We start from the raw sequence: 21015 nt of genomic DNA on the forward strand, positions 1-21015 counted from the left end.
TCCACAGACTCTAGTGTTTCCACACTTTTTTTTTTTTTTTTTTTTTTTGCGACAGTACCTCTGTCACCCAGGCTGGAGTGCAGTGGCACGATCACCACTCACCACAGCCTCAACCTCCTGGGTTCAGGTAATCCTCCCACTTCAGCTTCCCGAGAAGCTGGGACTACAGGTACCTGCCACCAGGCCTGGCTAATTTTTGCATTTTTTTTGTAGAGACAGAGTTTCGCCGTGTTGCCAAGGCTGGTCCCAAACTCCTGGGCTCAGGCGATCCGTCCACCTCCATCTCCCAAAGTGATAGGATTACAGACGTGAGCCACCACGCCTGGCTATGTTTCCCACACATATGTTATTTGATCCATATCTTCACCATTCTCACTGTATTTGAATGTTCCTAACATTCCCTTAATATTTGTTTACAAGAAAAAATTTTATCCCTACTGTAAACTGAAAACCACTTATATTTGACATAACGTGAAATTAGACATAAAATTATATAAAATCTTTAAATGTTCTTATTTTTAGCTAAATACAGGTGCCTACTAAAAGCTCTGAGACTAAGAACTGCTCTCTGAAAACACTTGGGGATTAAAGAAGTGCTGAAGATACATACTAGCACCGAGCACAATTTCTCCTAAATGCGAAGTTGAGAACTGAAAGAGAAATGAAAAGGGAACAATTTCCCCAATACATTATCTGATGCTCCTTAATGTGGGGTCCATGTACCACCTAAAAGCACCTTAAATACCAAAAGTCCATGTCCCAAGTTCTGAGAAACAGTAATTAATGAGACCCTACTTTACCCTCCTGGGAGCGAGACAGGGCCGGATTCTGGAGTTGAGACAAAACTGGATTTATATTTTTTTGCTGGGCAAAGAACTTAATTAACCTTTCTGTGTCTCGTTTTCTGTAAAATGAGAAAAATGAGATCTCTCTCACAGGGTTGTTGTAGAAATAAGCGAGACGTTTCATCTGCTGCCTGGGGCTTAAGTATACAATAAATATTAACAACTACCATTATTTCCCTTTCAAAACAACAACAAAAAAGAACGTGAAGCCAGACAGCAGAAATGAGTTGCGTGGGGTCTCAGGGTTCCCAATACACACACCCGCCGGCTCACTCCCTCAGGACCCAATCTCCCGCCTTCCACGAACTCCTACTTTTCTCTCCTTGTCCCCGCAGATCCTCACCTTCCCGCTGCCCGCGGGGCCCATGACCAGCTGCGCATACCGAGGCATGTTGGCTCCTGGAGCCGCCCGCCACACTCCCTTAGCCTTCGCGCGACGCCCACCGAGCTCCGGGAAAGTGAAGTGCGAACCAATCGCAATCCACATTCTTTCTACGCCTCCAGTTCTACCACACCTCCTACTACGGGGCAGCCCGCGGGCCAAATCCCGTGAGAAACGCGTCCTGAGAAAAAAGGGGAGGGGTGAGGGAGAGGATATGCGCGTGCGCAGAAGTAGTTGTTGGAAATCGGCCGTTGGGATGCTAAGCTTGGATACCTGAGTAATAACGGACAACAGATAAAGCTCCGCATCCTTGCGCCGCGTGCTTCGGTCCGTGGTTTGCGTGCAGACGTTTGACCTGTATGGTGACCCTCGCGATTTGCGAATGTGCTGAGGATCTGGAATACTGAAGTGGAAGGCACCTCTTGTTTTGGGGAGCATGTATATTTCCCTCCTGTGACGCACTGCTTCCACAGAGAGGTGCAAACGTGCAAACGCTCAGCGACCGCAGCGCTCCTGCCCCTCCCCCACCGTAACTCCGGGGTCGCGGATCTGCCCGCCCCGCTCTCCCGAAGCTGTTCGGGCAGTGTCCGAACGGCTTCGGAGGGGCGAGAAGCCGGCATCTGAGCGGCCTCTCTGGAATACCAGCAGCCTGACGCACGCGTGCTGTCGGCGGAGGGACGCTGGGACAGCTGCTCCCGCACACGGCTCGCGGTCTCGGCGCCGCGGAGATGCCCGGCCAGGGTCCAGGGTCCGACTGGACGGAGCGTAGCTCTTCTGCAGAGCCGCCCGCAGTGGCCGGGACCGAGGGTGGCGGCGGCGGGTGAGGTTGGGGGCCCCGGGGTAAGGGTGGCAGCATGGGGCCCCCGGGTCGTGGGGCCCCCGGGTCGTGAGGCCCCCGGGTCGTGAGCCCTGTGGAGGAGGGCTGCGGCCGACCTCTCGTCTCGGGGGCTGGCCCCGGTGCCCTCAAGTGAGAGGCGGGGAGCAGTTGTGTTGTGGACAGGAGGGCAGAGGGGAGGACTGCCTCGCGGTTGAGGGAGGGTCTCTGAGGGAAGCTTCGGAGGAGCGTTTGGTGCAGTGGCCACGAGGTGACTGCGACAGTCGCCCGCGTGCATCTCTCTGCCCCGAGGGGGCGCTGCGAGCCCTGCTGGGACGTTTGCTGTCTGGCACAGGACTGTGTGTCCACCGAAAGGCGAGGCGGCGGGGACAGAGGAGGAAGATGTCCCCCGGTTCAACTGGGGGCATCCAGGCCCATAAACCAGTTCCTTCCCTCTAGTGATATGAGCCACCTTCCTGTCAAACGGGGATTTCTTTTTCTTTTTTTTTCTTTTCTTTCTTGTTTTTTGAGAGCGAGACAGTCTCGCTCTGTTGCCTAGGCTGGAATGCAGTGGTGCGATCTCAGCTCACTGCAACCTCAGCCTCCCAGGTTCAAGTGATTCTCCTGCCTCAGCCTCCCGAGTAGCTGGGATTACAGGCGCCTGCCACCACGCCCGGCTAATTTTTGTATTTTTAGTAGAGAGGTGGTTTCACCATGTTGGCTAGGCTTGTGTCGAACCCCTGACCTCAAGTGAGCCGCCCGCCTCGGCCTCCCAAATTGCTGGGATTACAGGGTGAACCATTGCGCCCGACCTCAAACGAGGGTTTCTAATCGCCAATGAGACCAATGACTGAATATCCGAGGTGCCTTGATCTTGACATTTTCTTCACACTGAAGTTCCTTTTTTCACAAATCTATTTCGTTTTGAGCAGGTTTTTACACCTATTTCCTAGATAGTGAAGACAGCGAGCTGTTGAAGTCACTGCTGGAGACTCTACCTCCTCTTCCTCTCCCTACTTTATTCCCTAAAAGCAAGAACTGCGATATGTTTGCCGTTCAGTGCAACCCGCAGTCAGGGCCCCTGTTGCACCCATGGCCATCCTTTTTGTTTTTTTTTTGAGACAGAGTCTCGTTCTGTTGCCCAGACTGGAGTGCAGTGGTGCCATCTCAGCTCACTGCAAGCTCCGCCTCCCGGGTTCACGCCATTCTTCTCCCTCAGCCTCTGGAGTAGCTGGGATTACAAGCGCCTGCCACCACGCCCGGCTACTTTTTTGTATTTTTAGTAGAGACGGGGCTTCACCGTGTTAGCCAGGATGGTCTCGATCTCCTGACCTCGTGATCCGCCCGCATGGCCGTCCTTTTTGTCTCTGGTGCTACTGAAGACTTCTTAAAGATGGGATGGAGTCTTGGGTTTCTTTTCTGTTCTTCACAGTCCTTGACCGACTGCAGGATCCTGGTGTATCAGGAGATACGTGAATTTTTTTTTTTTTTTTTTTTTTTTTTTATTGAGACAGAGTCTCTCTCTGTCACCCAGGCTGGAGTGCAGTGTCACGATCTCAGCTAACTGCAACCTCCGCCTCCTGGGTTCAAGCAATTCTCCTGCCTCAGCCTCCCAAGTAGCTGGGACTACAGGTGTGCGCCACCACGTACCTGGCTAATTTTTGTATTTTTAGTAGAGATGGGCGTGAGCCTGTAATCCTAGAAGGTTCTATTATGATCCCCACTTTATGGATGACAAAACAGGCACAAAGAGGTTGTTTGTCCTTTCATCTCCGCCTGTCGTTCATCTCCATGCTTCCTTTAGTTTATCCAAACTCTTAAAAATACAATAAAAAAAAAAGACAGTATGCCCTTCATTTTGGTTTAAGGAACCCCATTAAAAAACACAAACCAAGACTAATTTATGAAAAGCTTATATTCCCAGAAATACAAAATAAAATTTTCAAACTAGAATCAGGTTTATTATGCTACATGATACAATGTTGGCACTGGCAGGGGTCTTAAAAATCATCAATTCCAGTCATATTTACTAATCTGAGAGGGGAAGTAATCTGCCAAAAATCCCATTATTAACTAATGGGAACTCCGGAACTCCTTACTTTTTTTCTTCTTTTTTTTTGAGACGGAGTCTCGCTCTGTCACCCAGGCTGGAGTGCAGTGGTGTGATCTTGGCTCACTGCAACCTCCGCCTCCCAGGTTCAAGCGATTCTCCTGCCTCCTGAGTAGCTGGGACTACAGGCACGTGCCACTACGCCTGGCTAAGTTTTTGCATTTTTAGTAGAGAACGGGGTTTCACCATGTTAGCCAGGATGGTCTCGATTTCCTGACCTCGTGATCCACCCGCCTCGGCCTCCCAGAGTGCTGGGATTACAGGCGGGAGCCACCGTGCCCAGCACTTTTTTTCTTTAAAGTCAGGTTTATTGAGGCATAATTTACACAAATTAAAGTCTTACTTTTTCATGTATAATATGATGGGTTTTGACAAATGCACATGGCTATGTAAGCACTGCCACACTAAAGATACAGAGCAGCTCTATCACTCCTTCAAAACTCCCTCATACCCTATAAAGTCAACCTTTGAGAAAGGAAGCCACAGGAGGGTTGCCAGCAGAGAAGTGATGTGATCTTACTTTACTTAAAAAGGATCACGCTGGTTGCTAGTTGGAGAATAAACTAGAAGGAGCAAGCGTAGAATTAAGAAGTTGGAATACAAGAAAACGATATGGTGGCTTGGAATAAAATAGCAAAGGAAGCGGCGGTGAAAAGTTCATAACAAAAACTTTATAAACTTGGCGCCTGGCCCATGAACTCTTGGTCATTGAATAAATTGCAGGATGAGGATCAGTTGTTTTGTCTTAAGTTTAGAAAAGAAAAAGAATTTGTACGAAATTAGAAACATTACAGACCAACTTATTAGTTCTAGCACACCTTAATTACTATTCAAAGAACAGTCTTTCGGCATGGCGTGGTGGCTCACACCTGTAATCCCAGCACTTTGGGAGGCTGAGGCGGGCGAATCAGTTGAGGTCAGGAGTTTGAGACCGGCCTGGCCAACATGGCGAAAACTTGTCTGTACTAAAGATGGAAAAATTAGCCGGGCGTGGTGGCGGGCACCTGTAATCCCAGCTACCGGGAGGCTGAAGTGGGAGAATTGCTTGGACCTGGAAGGCGGAGGTTGCAGTGAACGGAGATCACGCCATTGCACTCCAGCCTGGGCAACAGAGGAAGACTCTACCTCAAAAAAGAAAAAAGAAAAAAAAAAAAAAAAAAAAAGAACAGTCTTTTCAATACCCAAATCACTTCATTAAAAATAAAGACAGCAAGATAATCACATGGATAGCCCAGGAGCCCCAACTACTTTATTGAGCTCACTGTAGGAATGAGATTAGGCAGCTATAAAATTAAGACCCAGGATAGGCATGGTGGCTCACATCTGTACAAAAATTAGGCGTTGTGGTGCACGCCTGTGGTCCTGGCTACTTGGGTGGCTGAGGATCGTTTGAGCCCAGGATTTTGAGGCTGCGGTGAGCTATGATCGCGACACTGTACTCTAGCCTGGGTGAAGGAGGGAGACCCCATCTCTAAAAAAGGAAAGAAAAAAATCTTGGAGCCATTAGGATTTAACCAGAATTATAGGAAAAAATTTGTAAGACATTATTTCTGATGGAAACATGAAAAGTAAAAATAATATGCAACACTATCGTTTTTTAAAATTTGAAATATGTTGGCTGGGTGCAGTGGCTCACACCTTTAATCCCATCACTTTGGGAGGCTGAGGCAGGCAGATCATCTGAGGTCAGGAGTTTGAGACCAGCCTGGCCAATATGGTGAAACCGTCTGTACTAAAAATACAAAAATTAGCTGGGTGTAGCAGTGCTAGTCCCAGCTACCTGGGAGGCTGAGGTGGGAGAATCACTTGAAACTGGGAGGCAGAGGTTCCAATGACCTGAGATCATGCCACTGCACTCCAGCCTGGGTGACAAAGTGAGACCCTGTCTCAAAAAAAAAAAAAAAAAAAAAATTGAAATATGTTGTTCAGTGCTTGTAACATTGTAATTATTACATATTATTTATATGCTTTATTTTTTCAACAGATCAGCTGGATACTCTTGTTACCAGAATTCCAAAGGTTCTGGTGAGTAGTGCATATAAAGCAGATAATACTTATAAGTAACATGGTTCTGAGAAGCCTATTTGTCTGTAACTACTTACACAATAGAGTTTTTTTCTTTTTTCTTTTTTTTTTTGAGACGGAGTCTCACTCTGTTGCCTGGGCTGGAGTGCAGTAGTGCGATCTGGGCTCATTGCAACCTCTGCCTCCTGGGTTCAAGCGATTCTCCTGCCTCAGCCTCCTGAGTAGCTGGGACTACAGGTGCATGCCACCATGCCTGGCTAATTTTTCTATTTTTAGTAGAGACAGGGTTTCGCCATGTTGGCCAGGCTGGTCTGGAACTCCTGACCTCAGGTGATCCACCTGCCTCCGCCTCCCAAAGTGCTGGGATTACAGGCATGAGCCACCACACCCAGCCCACAATAGAGTTAAAAATAGATTGTATTAACATCCTTGGTGAACTTAGTCTTTAAGATTTCAAAGAGCAATCAGGGAGGTTTTTCTTGTCTGTTGGTACAGTATATTTTACATCAAGCATTTTTAAAATTAGCAGTGAATCCTAAAAGAACTGTATTTATAGCTGACGTTGGTTGAAAAGCACAGAGCACAGCCTGGGGTTTATACATGGATAGAAGAAAAAAATTCTAAATTGAATAGCTTCAAAGAATACAAAATATTTCTCAGGGCTGATGTTTTCCTCTCACTTGAAATAAAGAATAGAGCTTTCAAAGTATTCACCTCTTCTCTGCTGGAGTTAAGAGAGTAGGTTAAACAATCCCCCAAAGGTCTCTCACTAATTGCTTTTTTTCCCTTGGGAGAGGAGCTGGAATTAACTGACTGTAGGAGTGTGTGTGTATGTATATATATTTTAAGTATAGTAGTTATAATAGGTTTTAAATGTTTCATTTAAATTCAGCGATACATAAACCTGGGTTCACTTTGCTTTTCCTTGGTAAATATATAGTCATTACAGTTACCCGGGAAAAAAATATACAGACATATATGTGTGCATATATACATATATAAATAAATAATATGGCCATTTAAAAAATGTGTTGCAGTCTGGGTTCATTAATTTAGATTCCTCACCAAAATTCTTACTGAATTATAGTTCAGTGTAAAAAAGAAAGGAAACACAAAACAATATAATTATTAGTAATATATTCCAGATGTGGAGGGAAATAAAGAAATATTAACAATTATCAGTATATTAGATTGACTTAGTTATATAAAAGAAAAATTTCTAAACAAATATATGCCTAGTAAAAACTCTGAAAGGCAATATGTCAAAGTGTTTTAAAATAATTACTACTAGGCTGGGCACGGTGGCTCACACCTGTAATCCCAGTACTTTGGGAGGCCGAGGTAGGTGGATCACCTGAGGTCAGGAGTTCAAGACCAGCCTGACCAACATGGTGAAACCCCGTCTCTGCTAAATATACAAAAAAATTAGCCAGGTGTGGTGGTGCACGTCCGTAGTCCCAGCTACTCGGAAGGCTGAGGGAGGAGAATCACTTCAACTCAGGAGGCGGAGGTTGCAGTGAGCTAAGATCATGCCACTGCACTTGAGCCTGGGCGACAGAGCGAGACTCTGTCTCAAAAAAAAAAAAAAAAAAAAAAGCTGGGCGCCGTGGCTCACGCCTGTAATCCCAGCACTTTGGGAAGCTGAGGCGGGCGGATCACCTGAGGTCAGAAATTCGAGACCAGCCTGACCAACATAGAGAAACCCCGTCTCTACTAAAATAAAAAATCAGCTGGGTGTGGTGGCGCATCCCTATAATCCCAGCTACTCGGGAGGCTGAGGCAGGAGAATCGCTTGAACCTGGGAGGCAGAGGTTGCGGTGAGCCGAGATTGCGCCATTGAACTCCAGCCTGGGCAACAAGAGTGAAACTCCATCTCAAAAAAAATAAATTAATTAAAAAAAATTACTACTAGATTGTGGAATTAAAAGTTTTTATTTTCTTTTTATACACTTAGTTTACTTCACTAATCTGCAGTGAACAATGTGTATTGCTGTTTATAATTGGAGGGGAAAAGGGCCAGTATTCAGCAAGTGCTTGATTGTCTTCCTCTATAGTTGAACTTAAGGATTCATTCTATTATTTAAAATAAACACGATAGCCAACTACTGGCAGTGACTCTAGATATTACTGTTATTATTATTTTTGAGACGGAGTCTCACTCTGTCGCCCAGGCTGGAGTGCAGTGGTGTAATCTTGGCTTATTGCAACCTCGGTCTCCCAGGTTCAAGCGATTCTCATGCCTCAGCCTCCCAAGTAGGTGGGATTACAGGCACACGCCACCATGCCTGGCTGATTTTTGTATTTTTAGTGGAGACGGGGTTTCACCATGTTGGCCAGGCTGGTCTTTAACTCCTGACCTCAGGTTATCCTCCCGCCTTGGCCTCCCAAAGTGCTGGGCAGGCATGAGCCACAGCGCCTGGCCCTCTTTATTCTTAAATACTTCCAAGTATGTATTTCCTTTATTTATTTATTGTAAGACAAGGTTTCACTTTGTCTCCCAGGCTGGAATGCAGTGGTGCAATCTCAGCTAACTGCAGCCTTGACCTCCCTGGCTCAAGTGATCCTCTCGCCTCAGCTTCCCAAGTAACTGGGACTTCACCCCTGGCAAAAAAAAAAAAAAAAAAAAAAAAAGTGGGGGTATTTATCTTAGCTATATTTTTTACTCTATCCCCCAGGCAGGAGTGCGGGGATACAATCGGCTCACTGCAGCCTCCACCTCCTGGGCTCAAGTGATCCTCCCACCTTACCCTCCAGAGTAGCTGGGACCACAGGCATGCGCCACCACACCCAGCTAATTTTTATATTTTTAGTAGAGATAGGAGTCTTGCCAAGTTGCCCAGGCTGGTCTCAAACTCCTGGGCTCAAGCAATCTGAACACCTCGGCCTCCCAAAGTGCTGGGATTACAGGCATGAGCCACCACGCCTGGCCTATCTTAACTACATTTATTTATCTCACAAAATAATTATCCAAATCAAGAACTTGAAATACTGTTATCTATAGACCTTATTAAGATATCGTTTATTGTTTCAATAATATCCTTTATAGCCAAAAATTAAAAAAATCCAAGTTTATGAATAGCATTCAGTTGTCAATGTTTTTTTTTTTTTTTGAGACGGAGTTTTGCCCTGTCACCCAGGCTGGAGTCCAGTGGCGCGATCTCAGCTCACTGCAAGCTCTGCCTCCCAGGTTCACGCCATTCTCCTGCCTCAGCCTCCCGGGTAGCTGGGACTACAGTCGCCCGCCACCACGCCCCGCTAATTGTTTGAATTTTTTTTCTTTTTAGTAGACATGGGGTTTCACCATGTTAGCCAGGATGGTCTCAATCTCCTGACCTCGTGATCTACCCGCCTCGGCCTCCCAAAGTGCTGGGATTACAGGTGTGAGCCACCGTGCCTGGCCTAATGTTTTTATGTTTCTTAGCTTTTTTCTTTTTTTTTGAGACGAAGTCTCACTCTGTCGCCCAGGCTGGAGTGTTGTTGCACAATCTTGGCTCACCGCAACCTCTGCCCCACCAGGTTCAAGCAGTTCTTGTGTCTCAGCCTCTCGAGTAGCTGGGATTATAGGCACATGCCACCATGCCTGGCTAATTTTTGTATTTTTAGTAGAGACAGGGTTTCACCATATTGGCCAGGCTGGTCTCAAACTCCTGACCTAAAGGATTTGCCCACCTCAGCCTCCCAAACTGCTGGGATTACAGGTGTGAGCCACCGCGCCTGGCCGACATTGATATTTTTGAAGAATACAGGCCTGTGGGGTTTTGCTTGTTTGAGACAGGTTCTCACCCTGTTGCCCAGGCTGGAGTGCAGTGGCACAATTACAGCACACTGCAGCCTCAACCTCCTGGGCTCAGGTGATCCTCCCACCTAAGCCTTCAAGTAGTTGGGACTACAGGTGTGAGCCACTACATCTGGCCCAGGCCTGTTCTTTTGTAGAATTTCCCTAAATTTGGGTTTGTTTGATGTTTCCTCCGATGAGATTCAGCTTATGTCCTTCTAGCAGGAATAGCACAGAAGTGGTGCTGAGTTTGTCCTGGTTAATCATATCAGGAGAACCCTGCTGTGCATTAGTCCCTTACTGACAATGTTGTCATGGTTTGGTTCAGGCAATGTCTGCCAGCTTTCACCACTGTAAAGTTATGATTCTTACCCTTTGTAAAGGTAAAAGTATATGGGGATATACTTTGAGACTTTGTATATAGCCTATTACTTCTCAAACTTTCATCCATTAGTTTTATCATCCATTCTTTTATTTATTTATTTATTTATTTATTTATTTATTTATTTATTTTGAGACGGAGTCTCGCACTGTCTCCTAGGCTGGAGTGCAGTGGTGCAATCTCGGCTCACTGCAAGCTCCGCCTCCCGGGTTCACGCCATTCTCCTGCCTCAGCCTCCTGAGTAGCTGGGACTACAGGCGCCCGCCACCACACTCGCCTAATTTTTTTCTATTTTTTTTAGTAGAGACGGGGTCTCACTGTGTTAGCCAGGATGGTGTCTATCTCCTGACCTCGTGATCACCTGCCTCGGCCTCCCAAAGTGCTGGGATTACAGGCGTGAGTCAACACGCCCAGTCTTGTCATCCATTCTTGACTAAATCCATTATGATTAAGATGGCTAGAAATATGTGCTTTTTCTTTTTTTTTTGAGACAGAGTCTCCCTCTGTGGCCCAGGCTGGAGTGCAGTGGTGCAATCTCGGCTCACTGCAAGCTCCGCCTCCCGGGTTTATGCCATTCTCCTGCCTCAGCCTCCCGAGTAGCTGGGACCACAGGCCCCCGCCACCACGCCCACCTAATTTTTTTGTATTTTTTTAGTAGAGACGGGGTCTCACTGTGTGTTAGCCAGGATGGTGTCGATTTCCGGACCTCGTGATCCACCCGCCTCGGCCTCCCAAAGTGCTGGGATTACAGGCGTGAGTCGCCGTGCCCGGTCTTGTCATTCATTCTTGACTAAATCCATTATGATTAAGATGGCTAGAAATATGTGCTTTTTCTTTTTCTTTTCTTTTTTTTTTGAGACGGAGTCTCCCTCTGTCGCCCAGGCTGGAGTGCAGTGGTGCAATCTCGGCTCACTGCAAGCTCCGCCTCCCGGGTTCATGCCATTCTCCTGCCTCAGCCTCCCGAGTAGCTGGGACCGCAGGTGCCTGCCACCATGCCCGGCTAATTTTTTGTATTTTTAGTAGAGACGGGGTTTCACCATGTTAGCCAAGATGGTCTCGATCTCCTGACCTTGTGATCTGCCCACCTCTGCCTCCCAAAGTGCTGGGATTACAGGCGTGAGCCCCCGTGCCCAGCCATATGGACTTTTTCTAATTCCATCATTGATTCTACATTTTTCAGATGGCTTTCTAATGAAGAGCTTCCCTTTCTCTACCATTTTTCAATTTATATATTAATTATATAATTGTCAACACATGGATTCTTATACCATCTAATAGGTTAAATACTTTACTTTAAATCTGTTATTTATTTTGATGCTCAAATTATCCCAGATTTGGCCAGTGGGAGCCCTTTAAAGATGGCTCTTGTTCTCTGTCTCCATTATCCTTTGAAAACTTTTATCTTTTAGCACAAAACGTTGTACTGTCCCTGTTCTACCCTTGATGTCTGCCATTTCTCCAAAGAGCCTGTGGTAGGCAGCATGGTCCCCAAAGATGTTCACACTCTAATCTCTCTAACCTGTAAATATGTTATGTTACATGGCAGGAGCAATTTTGCAGGTAAAATTAAGTTATAACCCTCAAAAGAGATGTTATTTTGAATTTTCTGGGTGGGCCCAGCCTAGCCCAAGGCAGAGGAGTTTCTCTGGCTGAAGTCAGACAGATGTGGGGAAGAGGAGCAGTTAGATGTGAAAGGAGAGATCTTAACACCCCATTGTTGGCTTGAAGATGAAGAGAGCCACATGTCAAGGAAATAGGGACTTTGGTTTTGTAAGGAACTGAATTCTGCCAACAACCTGAATGAACCACTACAGGCTCCAGGCATCCCAGTCCAGCCCAGGCACCCCGATGCCTTGATTTTGGCCTTGTGAGATTCTAAGCAGAGAACCCAGTGGATTCATGTTATACTCAGTCTTTTGAGCTATAGAACTATGAGACAATACGTGAGTGTTGTTTTAAGCCGCTAAAGTTGTGTTGTTATGGCAGCAAAATGAAACTAACATAGAGCCCCTTTTTAAAAAATTTTATATATTTAAGGCCGGGCGCGGTGGCTCACGCCTGTAATCCCAGCACTTTGGGAGGCCGAGGCGGGTGGATCACGAGGTTAAGAGATCGAGACCATCCTGGCTAACACGGTGAAACCCTGTCTCTACTAAAAATACAAAAAATTAGCCGGGCGTCGTGGCTGGCGCCTGTAGTCCCAGCTACTCGGGAGGCTGAGGCTGGAGAATGGCGTGAACCTGGGAGGCGGAGCTTGCAGTGAGCCTGGGCAACAGAGCGAGACTCTGTCTCAAAAAAAAAAAAAAAAAATTATATATTTAAAGTAGAGAAGAGTACGTAGAAACCAAGATCTGGGTGCTAAGTGTGCTTATTTATAATATATTTTCATTGCTTCTAGACTTTCTCCGAGGACAGTGCTGGGAAAGAAATGTGTGTGCATTTACCTGTGAGCACATACATACCCATACATATCTATTTCAATATTTCTACTAACTCCAAATTCCAATCCAACAAACAGGGTTTATTCTGTGCTTTCCTCTTTCCATATTAATAGGTAACTCGTCTCCAAAAGTGTGAGACCTGCTTCTTATTAACTACAATATATTATTTGCTTCGTCCTAAGATGTATAAAAAAGTAGTTTCTAAAGTGCTAACACATGCTTCTGAAAAAAAAAAAAAAAAAAAAAAGAAGCTAGTAGGCTGGGCGCGGTGGCTCATGAAGGTCAGGAGATCAAGACCATCCTGGCTAACACAGTGAAACGCCGTCTCTACTAAAAATACAAAAACTAGCCGGGCGTGGTGGCGGGCACCTGTAGTCCCAGCTACTCGGGAGGCTGAGGCAGGAGAATGGCGTGAACCCGGGAGGTGGAGCTTGCAGCTTGCAATGAGCCGAGATGGTGCCACTGCACTCCAGCCTGGGCGACAGAGCGAGACTCCTTCTCAAACAAAAACAAAAACAAAAACAAAAAAAAAGAGGCATTTCATGATTTAATTGTCAGAGACTATTTTTCCCAAAACTGCTAGTGAAGCTTATACCCTAAATTACTAGTCTCAGTATGTCTGAAACTGAAAACCAGTTCCCATTCTTCTGGGAATATGTTTCAACTTTTATTTTTTACTAAAAGGTTATTCTTTTATGCTGTCCACAACTGTTTTTAAAACAATGAAATACGCTGGGCATGGTGGCTCATGCCTGTAATCCCAGCACTTTGGGAGGCCAACGCAGGCGGATCACCTGAGGTCAGGTGTTTGGGACCAGCCTAGCCATCATGGTAAAACCCCATCTCTACTAAAAATACAAAAATTAGCTGGTAGTGCATGCTTGCAATCCCAGCTACTTGGGGTGCTGAGGCAGGAGAATCGCTTGAACCTGGGAGGTGGAGGTTGCAGTGAGCTGAGATTGTGCCAGCGCTCTAGCCTGGGCAATAGAGTGAGACCCCATCTCAAAAACAAACAAAAATCAACAACAAAAAATGAAATAACTGAAACTATGTAAAAATAAATTTTGATAAATTTCTGCAGTCTTTCATGTTAATACTACATCTCCAAAGGGATAAAATTTGTGTTACTCTAGTCTAATACAGAATAGAATTTTAAGGCTGAGTGCAGTGGCTCACACCTATAATCCCAGCTACTTGAGAGGATTATTATCTCTTGAGCCCAGGAGTTTGAGGCTGCAGTGAGCTATGATTATGCCACTGCACTCCAGCCTGGGCGTCAGAGATCCCATCTCTTAAAAAAAGATTTAAAAAACTATATACTAAAGTTAGGCCGGGCGCCGTGGCTCACGCCTGTAATCCCAGCACTTTGGGAGGCTGAGGCGGAGGATCATGAGGTCAGGAGATCGAGACCATCCTGGCTAACACGGTGAAACCCCATCTCTACTAAAAATACAAAAAATTAGCCGGGCATGGTGGCAGGTGCCTGTAGTCCCAGCTACTCGGGAGACTGAGACAGAAGAATGGCATGAACCGGGGAGGCGGAGCTTGCAGTGAGCCGAGATCGCGCTACTGCACTCCAGCCTGGGGGACACAGCGAGACTCCGTCTCAAAAAAAAACAAAAAACAAAACTATATAGTAAAGTTAAATGATAATAAAATATTACTGTAAATCATTAAAGCACAAATCCTGCGTGTATATTTTCTCTTTAGTATGTTTCTGACATGATAATGTTACTGTCAACACTTTGCATCTTAGCTGAGTTCAAAATAATGTATTATATATACATAAAATATTTATTTACAAGTATCTTTGATGTTGTTTGTGTGCTCTAAAACCAAATGGCATATCATACAGTCTCTTCAAATTTAAGTCTGAGTGAAGATATTCAGTACTACTCCAGGATAATCACTGACACATGTAAATATCTAGATCTTTTTTTTTTTTTTTTTAGACGGAGTCTCACTCTTTCGCCCAGGCTGGACTGCAGTGGCGCTATCCTGGCTCACTGCAAGCTCCGCCTCCCGGGTTCACGCCATTATCCTAAATTTTTTGTATTTTTAGTAGAGACAGGGTTTCACCGTGTTAGCCAGGATGGTCTCGATCTCCTGACCTTGTGATCCACCCGCCTCGGCCTCCCAAAGTGCTGGGATTACAGGCGTGAGCCACCACACCCGGCCTAAATATCTACATCTTAATAATTCAGTTTGTTGAACTGATCTTTGCCTCTGAAATTCACATGATGTCTTTGCCTACAGATAGAATCAAAGATGGATACAAAGTGAACTCACACATAGCTAAGCTGCAAGAGTTATGGAAAACTCCCCAAAATCAAACAATCCACCTCCCTAAATCAATGATGGAGGCGTCCTTTTTCAAGGTATGCTAACAGGGACATATTTAAATACCAATACTCTTTGTATTCAGAGCCGAACTTTTTACTGAAGATCAGCTGCTTAGAGGGTGAGATACTGCAGATGACAAGGCATATGCAGTATAATTGTCTAGGAGTCAATAAATATCTTTGAGTAAACTCATGAATGAATGTAAAGATTATACATTCTTTATCATAAGAGTTATTTCATGGTTTTATGATACTTCATATCTAATGTATCTTTACTGAGGGGAAGCTTAATGCCCCAACCACAGAGATGCTCAAGAAAAGTTCCATCTTTTCTTGAAAATAGAAACCCAACTTCACACATATTTTACTCAAGGACTACAAAATTAAGAAGAAAGCAGGTAAAGAAAATGGCAGTAATTAGCTTGCAAGTAGGATTTAAAAAAAGAAAAATAAATAAAAGAAAATGGCAATAAGGATTTTACAATGATTACCTGTATCCCATTAATGATCGTAACTGCTAAAAGTATCTCTAGAGCAATGTGAATTAGGGTAAATTTTTCTAACATTTTGCATTTTCTTTGAACTTACCATGTATTCAGTAAAGTAAATCTTGTATATATAGTGGAATCATACATCTTAAGTGAACATTAACTTCTAAATCAGCAAGTGCAATGAAAATCTCAAGTCAAAATTACTTAGAGACTAACATACTATCCCTCAGAATATCCAACACAGTCAGTTATTCTTCTGGTGCTGGAAAAGAATGTTTCTTCAGTTGAGACTAAGTAGAGTAATTGGGTTGATTTTAGGTACCATGTTATACCTCAAAAATCATTTTGAGAAGGCAAGATGCCCACACTGAGAGGCGCACAGCAAGTAACACTTGACAGAACAGCAGATTCACTCTTTCCTTGTTCATCTAGAGCAATGGGTTCTCAGACTTCAAAGGGCATCTGAATCACCTGAGTGGAATGGCAAGCAGAGCCACTTGCACTGTTTAATTGGCCATTTCTTTCTCTTTTGTCAAGTTAACGTAGTTGAATTTGCTAAAGTAAAATACAGTTGGCACAACTCTCTTGAACATTCATCTCTTCAGATAAGGAATATTGCCAACTTCTCTAATACAATGCAGACTATAAATCCTCTTATTCTGTCTTTTAGCATCCAGACCTCACCACAGGCCAGAAGCGTTACCTGTGCAGCATTGCTAAAATCTATAATGCAAACTATCTGAAGATGTTAATGAAGAGGCAGTACATGCACGTACTTCAGCACAGCTCACAAAAGCCAGGCAGGTGCACCTCCAGTTGTCTTTTCACTAGTTTTTACAATTAGTGAGAGGGTCTTTTAACAGGTGATTTGTATCACAGGTGTCCTCACTCATCACAGAAGCCGCCTTAGCTCCCGTTACTCACAGAAACAGCATTACCCTTGCACTACATGGCGACATCAACTGGAGAGAGAGGACTCGGGGTCTTCTGATATCGCAGCTGCATCTGCACCTGAAATGCTCATACAGCATTCCCTTTGGCGGCCAGTGAGAAACAAAGAAGGGTCTGTTTCTTAGTGTAAAAGGGGGCAAATGCATCTCAGTTTAATTTTTTTTTTTCTCAGACAGGGTCTTGTTCTCTCACCCAGGCTGGAGTGTAGTGGTGTGATATAGTTTACTGTATTCTCAAACTCCTGGGCTCAAGCAATGCTCCTGCCTCAGACTCCCAAGTAGCTAGGGCTAAAGGCACAAACCACCATGCCCTGCTAGTTAAAAAAAATTGTTTGTACAGAAAGCATCTCACTATGTTGGCCAAGGTACTCTCACCTCCGCCTCCCAAAGCACTGGGATTACAGGCGTGAGCTACTGTGCCCAGCCTTCCCCATCTCTTTTGAAGGGTAGCTAAGTGATATTAATGCTTGTGTTCCCTAATATATTCACTTTGCTAAATTCAGAATAGGCTGGACTTTTAAAAAGCAGAGATACTTTTTTTTTTTGAGACCGAGTTTCGCTCTTGTTGCCCAGGCTAAAGTGCACTGGCGCGATCTCGGCTCACCGCAACCTCCACTTCCCGGGTTCAAGCGATTCTCCTGCCTCAGCCTTCCTGAGTAGCTGAGATTACGGGCATGCGCCACCATGCCCGGCTAATTTTGTATTTTTAATAGAGACGGGGTTTCTCCATGTTGGTCAGGCTGGTCTTGAACCCCCAACCTCAGATGATCCACCCGCCTTGGCCTCCCAAAGTGCTGGGATTACAGGCATGAGCCACCATGCCTAGCCGAGAGATATTTTCATACTTTTTCTTTACTGCACTGATAAGAATATGCCACTTCTTTTAGAATATATTTTGTGGAATTATAAAAATTTATCAGATAGAGTTATGGATGACTGCCCTTTTCAATGTAATTCCCACTCAACCTCAAAATAATGCAAATACTTTCAAAAGGAGAAGAATATGGTTGGTTATGCACAGGGGAATACTATATAACAGGGAGAGGAAAAAGATTAAGCAGCATGAGTATTGAAATTGCACTGCAGCAGCTTTACATGTCAGGGTTAAGAAATTACAGGAGAATCTGGGTGCTGAAAGGGTCTTTTTGGTGATGTTGGCAGCTAATAAAACAAATTTGTGTGGTCTTCTACATGCCCTAGGCAGCTGTTCACTTTGCTGGCTCCAACTAAGATACTTCCCTTTCTTATAGGATAAAAACTGGATATGCATCTAAAACAAGATGTAAGTCACTGAAGATTTTTAGAAGACCAAGGAAACTGTTCATGCAAACAGGTAAATGTGGAAATTTAACAATATGCATTTTTTAAGATCTTATGCTTAAAAATACTATACCAAATACAATTTCATTTCTATTATGAAGATATTAACAAATTTAGAATATGATTTGCTTTTATTGTCACAAACAAAAAACCAAACATAAAATATAGTTTATGCTTGCAATTAAAAGAACATACTGGGCCAGGCGCCACGGCTCACGCCTGTAATCCCAGCACTTTGGGAGGCCGAGGCAGGCAGATCACCTGAGGTCAAGAGTTCGAGACCCGCCTGGCCAACATGGCGAAACTCCCATCTCTATTAAAAATACAAAACTTAGCTGGGCGTGATGGCAGGCGCCTGTAATCCCAGCTACTTGGGAGACTGAGGCAGGAGAATCGATTGAACCTGGGAGGCGGAGGTTGAAGTGAGCTGAGATTGCGCCACTGTACTCCAGCCTGGGTGACAGAGTGAGACTCCATCTCAAAAAAAAAAAGAAAAGAAAAGAAAAAAAGAACATACTGCTCAAAAGAGTAAGATTCAAGGTATTTCTAATGCTAAAGATACTTACAATATCAAGGTCAAAGACTTAGTAGAGAATGAATTCGTCTGAACCCAGAACCACAAACATGACTTTCTCAAGCAACAGCACTTCTTTTATGAGTTAGTGCTATTTTTGGATGAACATATTTTGTATAGCATCTATTAGTTTACAAAGTGCTACATCTCTTATAGTAGGCCCTTCTTATCCATGGGGACTATGTTCCAAGACCCCCAGTGGACGGCTGAAATCTTGGATACTACTGAACCCTATACTTTGTTATTTCCTAAAAAACACATATCTATGATAAAGTTTTAATTTATAAATTAGGCACATAAAGAGATTAACAACAATAAAAGAACAATTTTATAACAATATACTGTAATAAAAGTTATGTGAATGTGGTCTCTCTCAAAATATCTTATACTGTACCTTGGAAAGCAAAACTGTGGATAAGGAGGGACTTCTGTATACCATTTTGTTTGATATTCAACAAAACAGTGGAGGCAAGCCAAGCAGGTGATATTATCAAAATTTTACAGCTGCAACTCAGACAAATCCAGACTTTGGAAGGATCAGCATAAAGGATCCTTCTACCACAAGAACAAAATACTGCAAAATGAAAAAGGGAAGACAGACCGAATGATCAGAAGTATTCCTCAGAACTGATAATGTTAAATCATGTTAAGTAGTTTCCTAGTTATCAGCATAGTGAAGTAGGGAGGTGGGTAAGAAGTAGGGAAGTTGGCCAGGCGCAGTGGCTCATGCCTGTAATCTCAGCATTTTGGGAGGCCAAGGCTGGCAGATCACCTGAGGTCAGGAGTTCAAGAGCAGCCTGACCAACATGGAGAAACCCTGTCTCTACTAAAAATACAAAATTAGCCGGGTGTGGTGGCACATGCCTGTAATCCCAGCTACTCGGGAGGCTGAGGCAGGAGAATGGCGTGAACCTGGGAGGCGGAGCTTACAGTGAGCCAAGATCACGCCACTGCACTCTAGTCTCCAAAAAAAAAAAAAAAAAAACCAGAAGTAGGGAAGTTAGGCCTTCTGAATTGATATCCCATCACTGTATGACAGTGTTAGCCAGCTTTGCTGTAAATATCGTACCATGCCTATCCAAGAAATGAGGGAAAGGGCAGGAGAGAAGGGGTAAGTCAGGTTCCAAAAGGTACAGTTAGCGGAAACTGTAGGGGGGAGAGTCCCTGTGGTCCCCAATAGAAGAGATGAGAAGGAACTAAATGAAAATGCAGAGATTCTGAAGATGTAACTGACCACTTTAATTTCCCCCAACTGAAAGATTTTGAAAATCAATGGTAAAACAGGACTTAGTAACAAGAGAATTTGCTGTACAGTAACTTGGCTAGAATACAGTATTGTGTATCTTAAAGAGTAAGAAACTTGGGGGAAGGATGAGGTGACTAAGAGCCTTGAAAATTGCAGGCAATTTGTCTTTACTACAGGCTTATTAATAAGCCAGGTCATTTTGAAAGTTGTACTTAGAGCTTTATTTCCAAAACAGACAATTGTAAATTCTTATTTTTCCTTCAGTTTCTTCAGATGATTCTGAATCATACATGAGTGAAGAAAAAAAGGAAGAAGATTTACTAAATAAGTTTATGCAATCAATGTCAATTGAAGAACAGGGAGAACATCTGATGTTAACTTGACAGTCTTGTCTCGTGTATTGAATTCGTGCCAAAGGTGAGGGTAAGGGGTTGTGAGTTGTGTCCTGTATGTTTAGGATGGTATTGTTATTTATTAAATCATTAAGTAATTTTGGTTTGTTCAGAAACTTAAAACAATGTAATTGGTCTGATGTAGTTCCATGTACCAATGACAGTTATGTACGAAAATTTACATGTAACATATACTTGTACTTCTAGCTAGATACAATTAAAACTTTTCTTGCATTCAATATTGAATTACTTTTCTTTAAATCTGACAAATGCATCGTATTTCTTCTTTCTGTGTTCACAGTAAGTCCTAAAACAGCAATATTAGAATATCCTACAAGGGCCAGGCGCAGTGGCTCATGCCTGTAATCCCAGCACTTTGGGAGGCCGAGGCGGGTGGATCATGAGGTCAGGAGTTCGAGACCAGCCTGACCAACATGGTGAAACCCCCGTCTCTACTGAAAATACAAAAATTAGCTGGGCATGTTGGTGTGTGCCTATAGTCCCAGCTACTTGGGAGATTGAGGCAGGAGAATTAGAATTGCTTGAACCTGGGAGGCGGAGGTTGCAGTGAACCGAGATCACACCACTGCACTCCAGCCTGGCAACACAGCGAGACTCCGTCTCAAAAAAAAAAAGAATATCCTACAAGTATTTTTTTGATTGGGCTAAGGGAAGCTTGGAAATATCCAGATACAGAATAGCATTTGACAGAGATAATGCTCTGACTTACAAAGTAGGTGATCAATAAATATTTGCTATTTGAATACAACTTTAAAATGTAAATACACATTTTCCCTATCTTATGAAATTACCACATAAATAACTTGGGACTCTCGGACTAGATTAGGTTGGGAGTAGTTACACTAACAAGAGGATTCTTTACGTTATATATTACTCTAGCATGCTTCCTTGCTAAATTTGTTTTT

The 21015-nt window shown here is 44.0% G+C and overlaps 2 protein-coding genes across 5 annotated transcripts in view; one reads left to right on the top strand and one right to left on the bottom strand.

The window, feature by feature from the left end:
* The window catches only part of GPN3 (GPN-loop GTPase 3), a 16070-nt gene extending 14405 nt beyond the window's left edge, over window positions 1-1665 (bottom strand). For both annotated transcript variants that reach the window (XM_055096135.2, XM_034934466.3), the window contains exon 1: window positions 1189-1665. In XM_055096135.2, coding sequence (XP_054952110.1) covers window positions 1189-1665 — 477 coding nt within the window. The remainder of the gene's footprint in view (window positions 1-1188) is intronic.
* FAM216A (family with sequence similarity 216 member A) lies at window positions 1467-20328 on the top strand. Of its 3 annotated transcripts, none has more exons than XM_063593658.1 (7): window positions 1467-1554; window positions 6136-6176; window positions 15031-15152; window positions 16278-16407; window positions 16487-16670; window positions 17808-17890; window positions 19962-20328. In XM_063593658.1, exons 3-7 carry the CDS (start codon window positions 15129-15131, stop codon window positions 20078-20080), a joined length of 540 nt encoding a protein of 179 aa, XP_063449728.1. In that variant the 5' UTR covers window positions 1467-1554; window positions 6136-6176; window positions 15031-15128; the 3' UTR covers window positions 20081-20328. The 3 variants fall into 3 exon arrangements, with proteins under 3 accessions (XP_063449728.1, XP_003832531.3, XP_063449727.1); XM_003832483.4 differs by lacking the exon at window positions 1467-1554 and adding an exon at window positions 1630-2047; XM_063593657.1 differs by lacking the exons at window positions 1467-1554; window positions 17808-17890; window positions 19962-20328 and adding an exon at window positions 1630-2047 and having other exon boundaries at window positions 16487-16698.
* The last annotated feature ends 687 nt before the right edge of the window (window positions 20329-21015 follow it).

The sequence above is a fragment of the Pan paniscus genome, chromosome 10 (genome assembly GCF_029289425.2).
Source record: "Pan paniscus chromosome 10, NHGRI_mPanPan1-v2.0_pri, whole genome shotgun sequence".
NCBI lineage: Eukaryota > Metazoa > Chordata > Mammalia > Primates > Hominidae > Pan > Pan paniscus.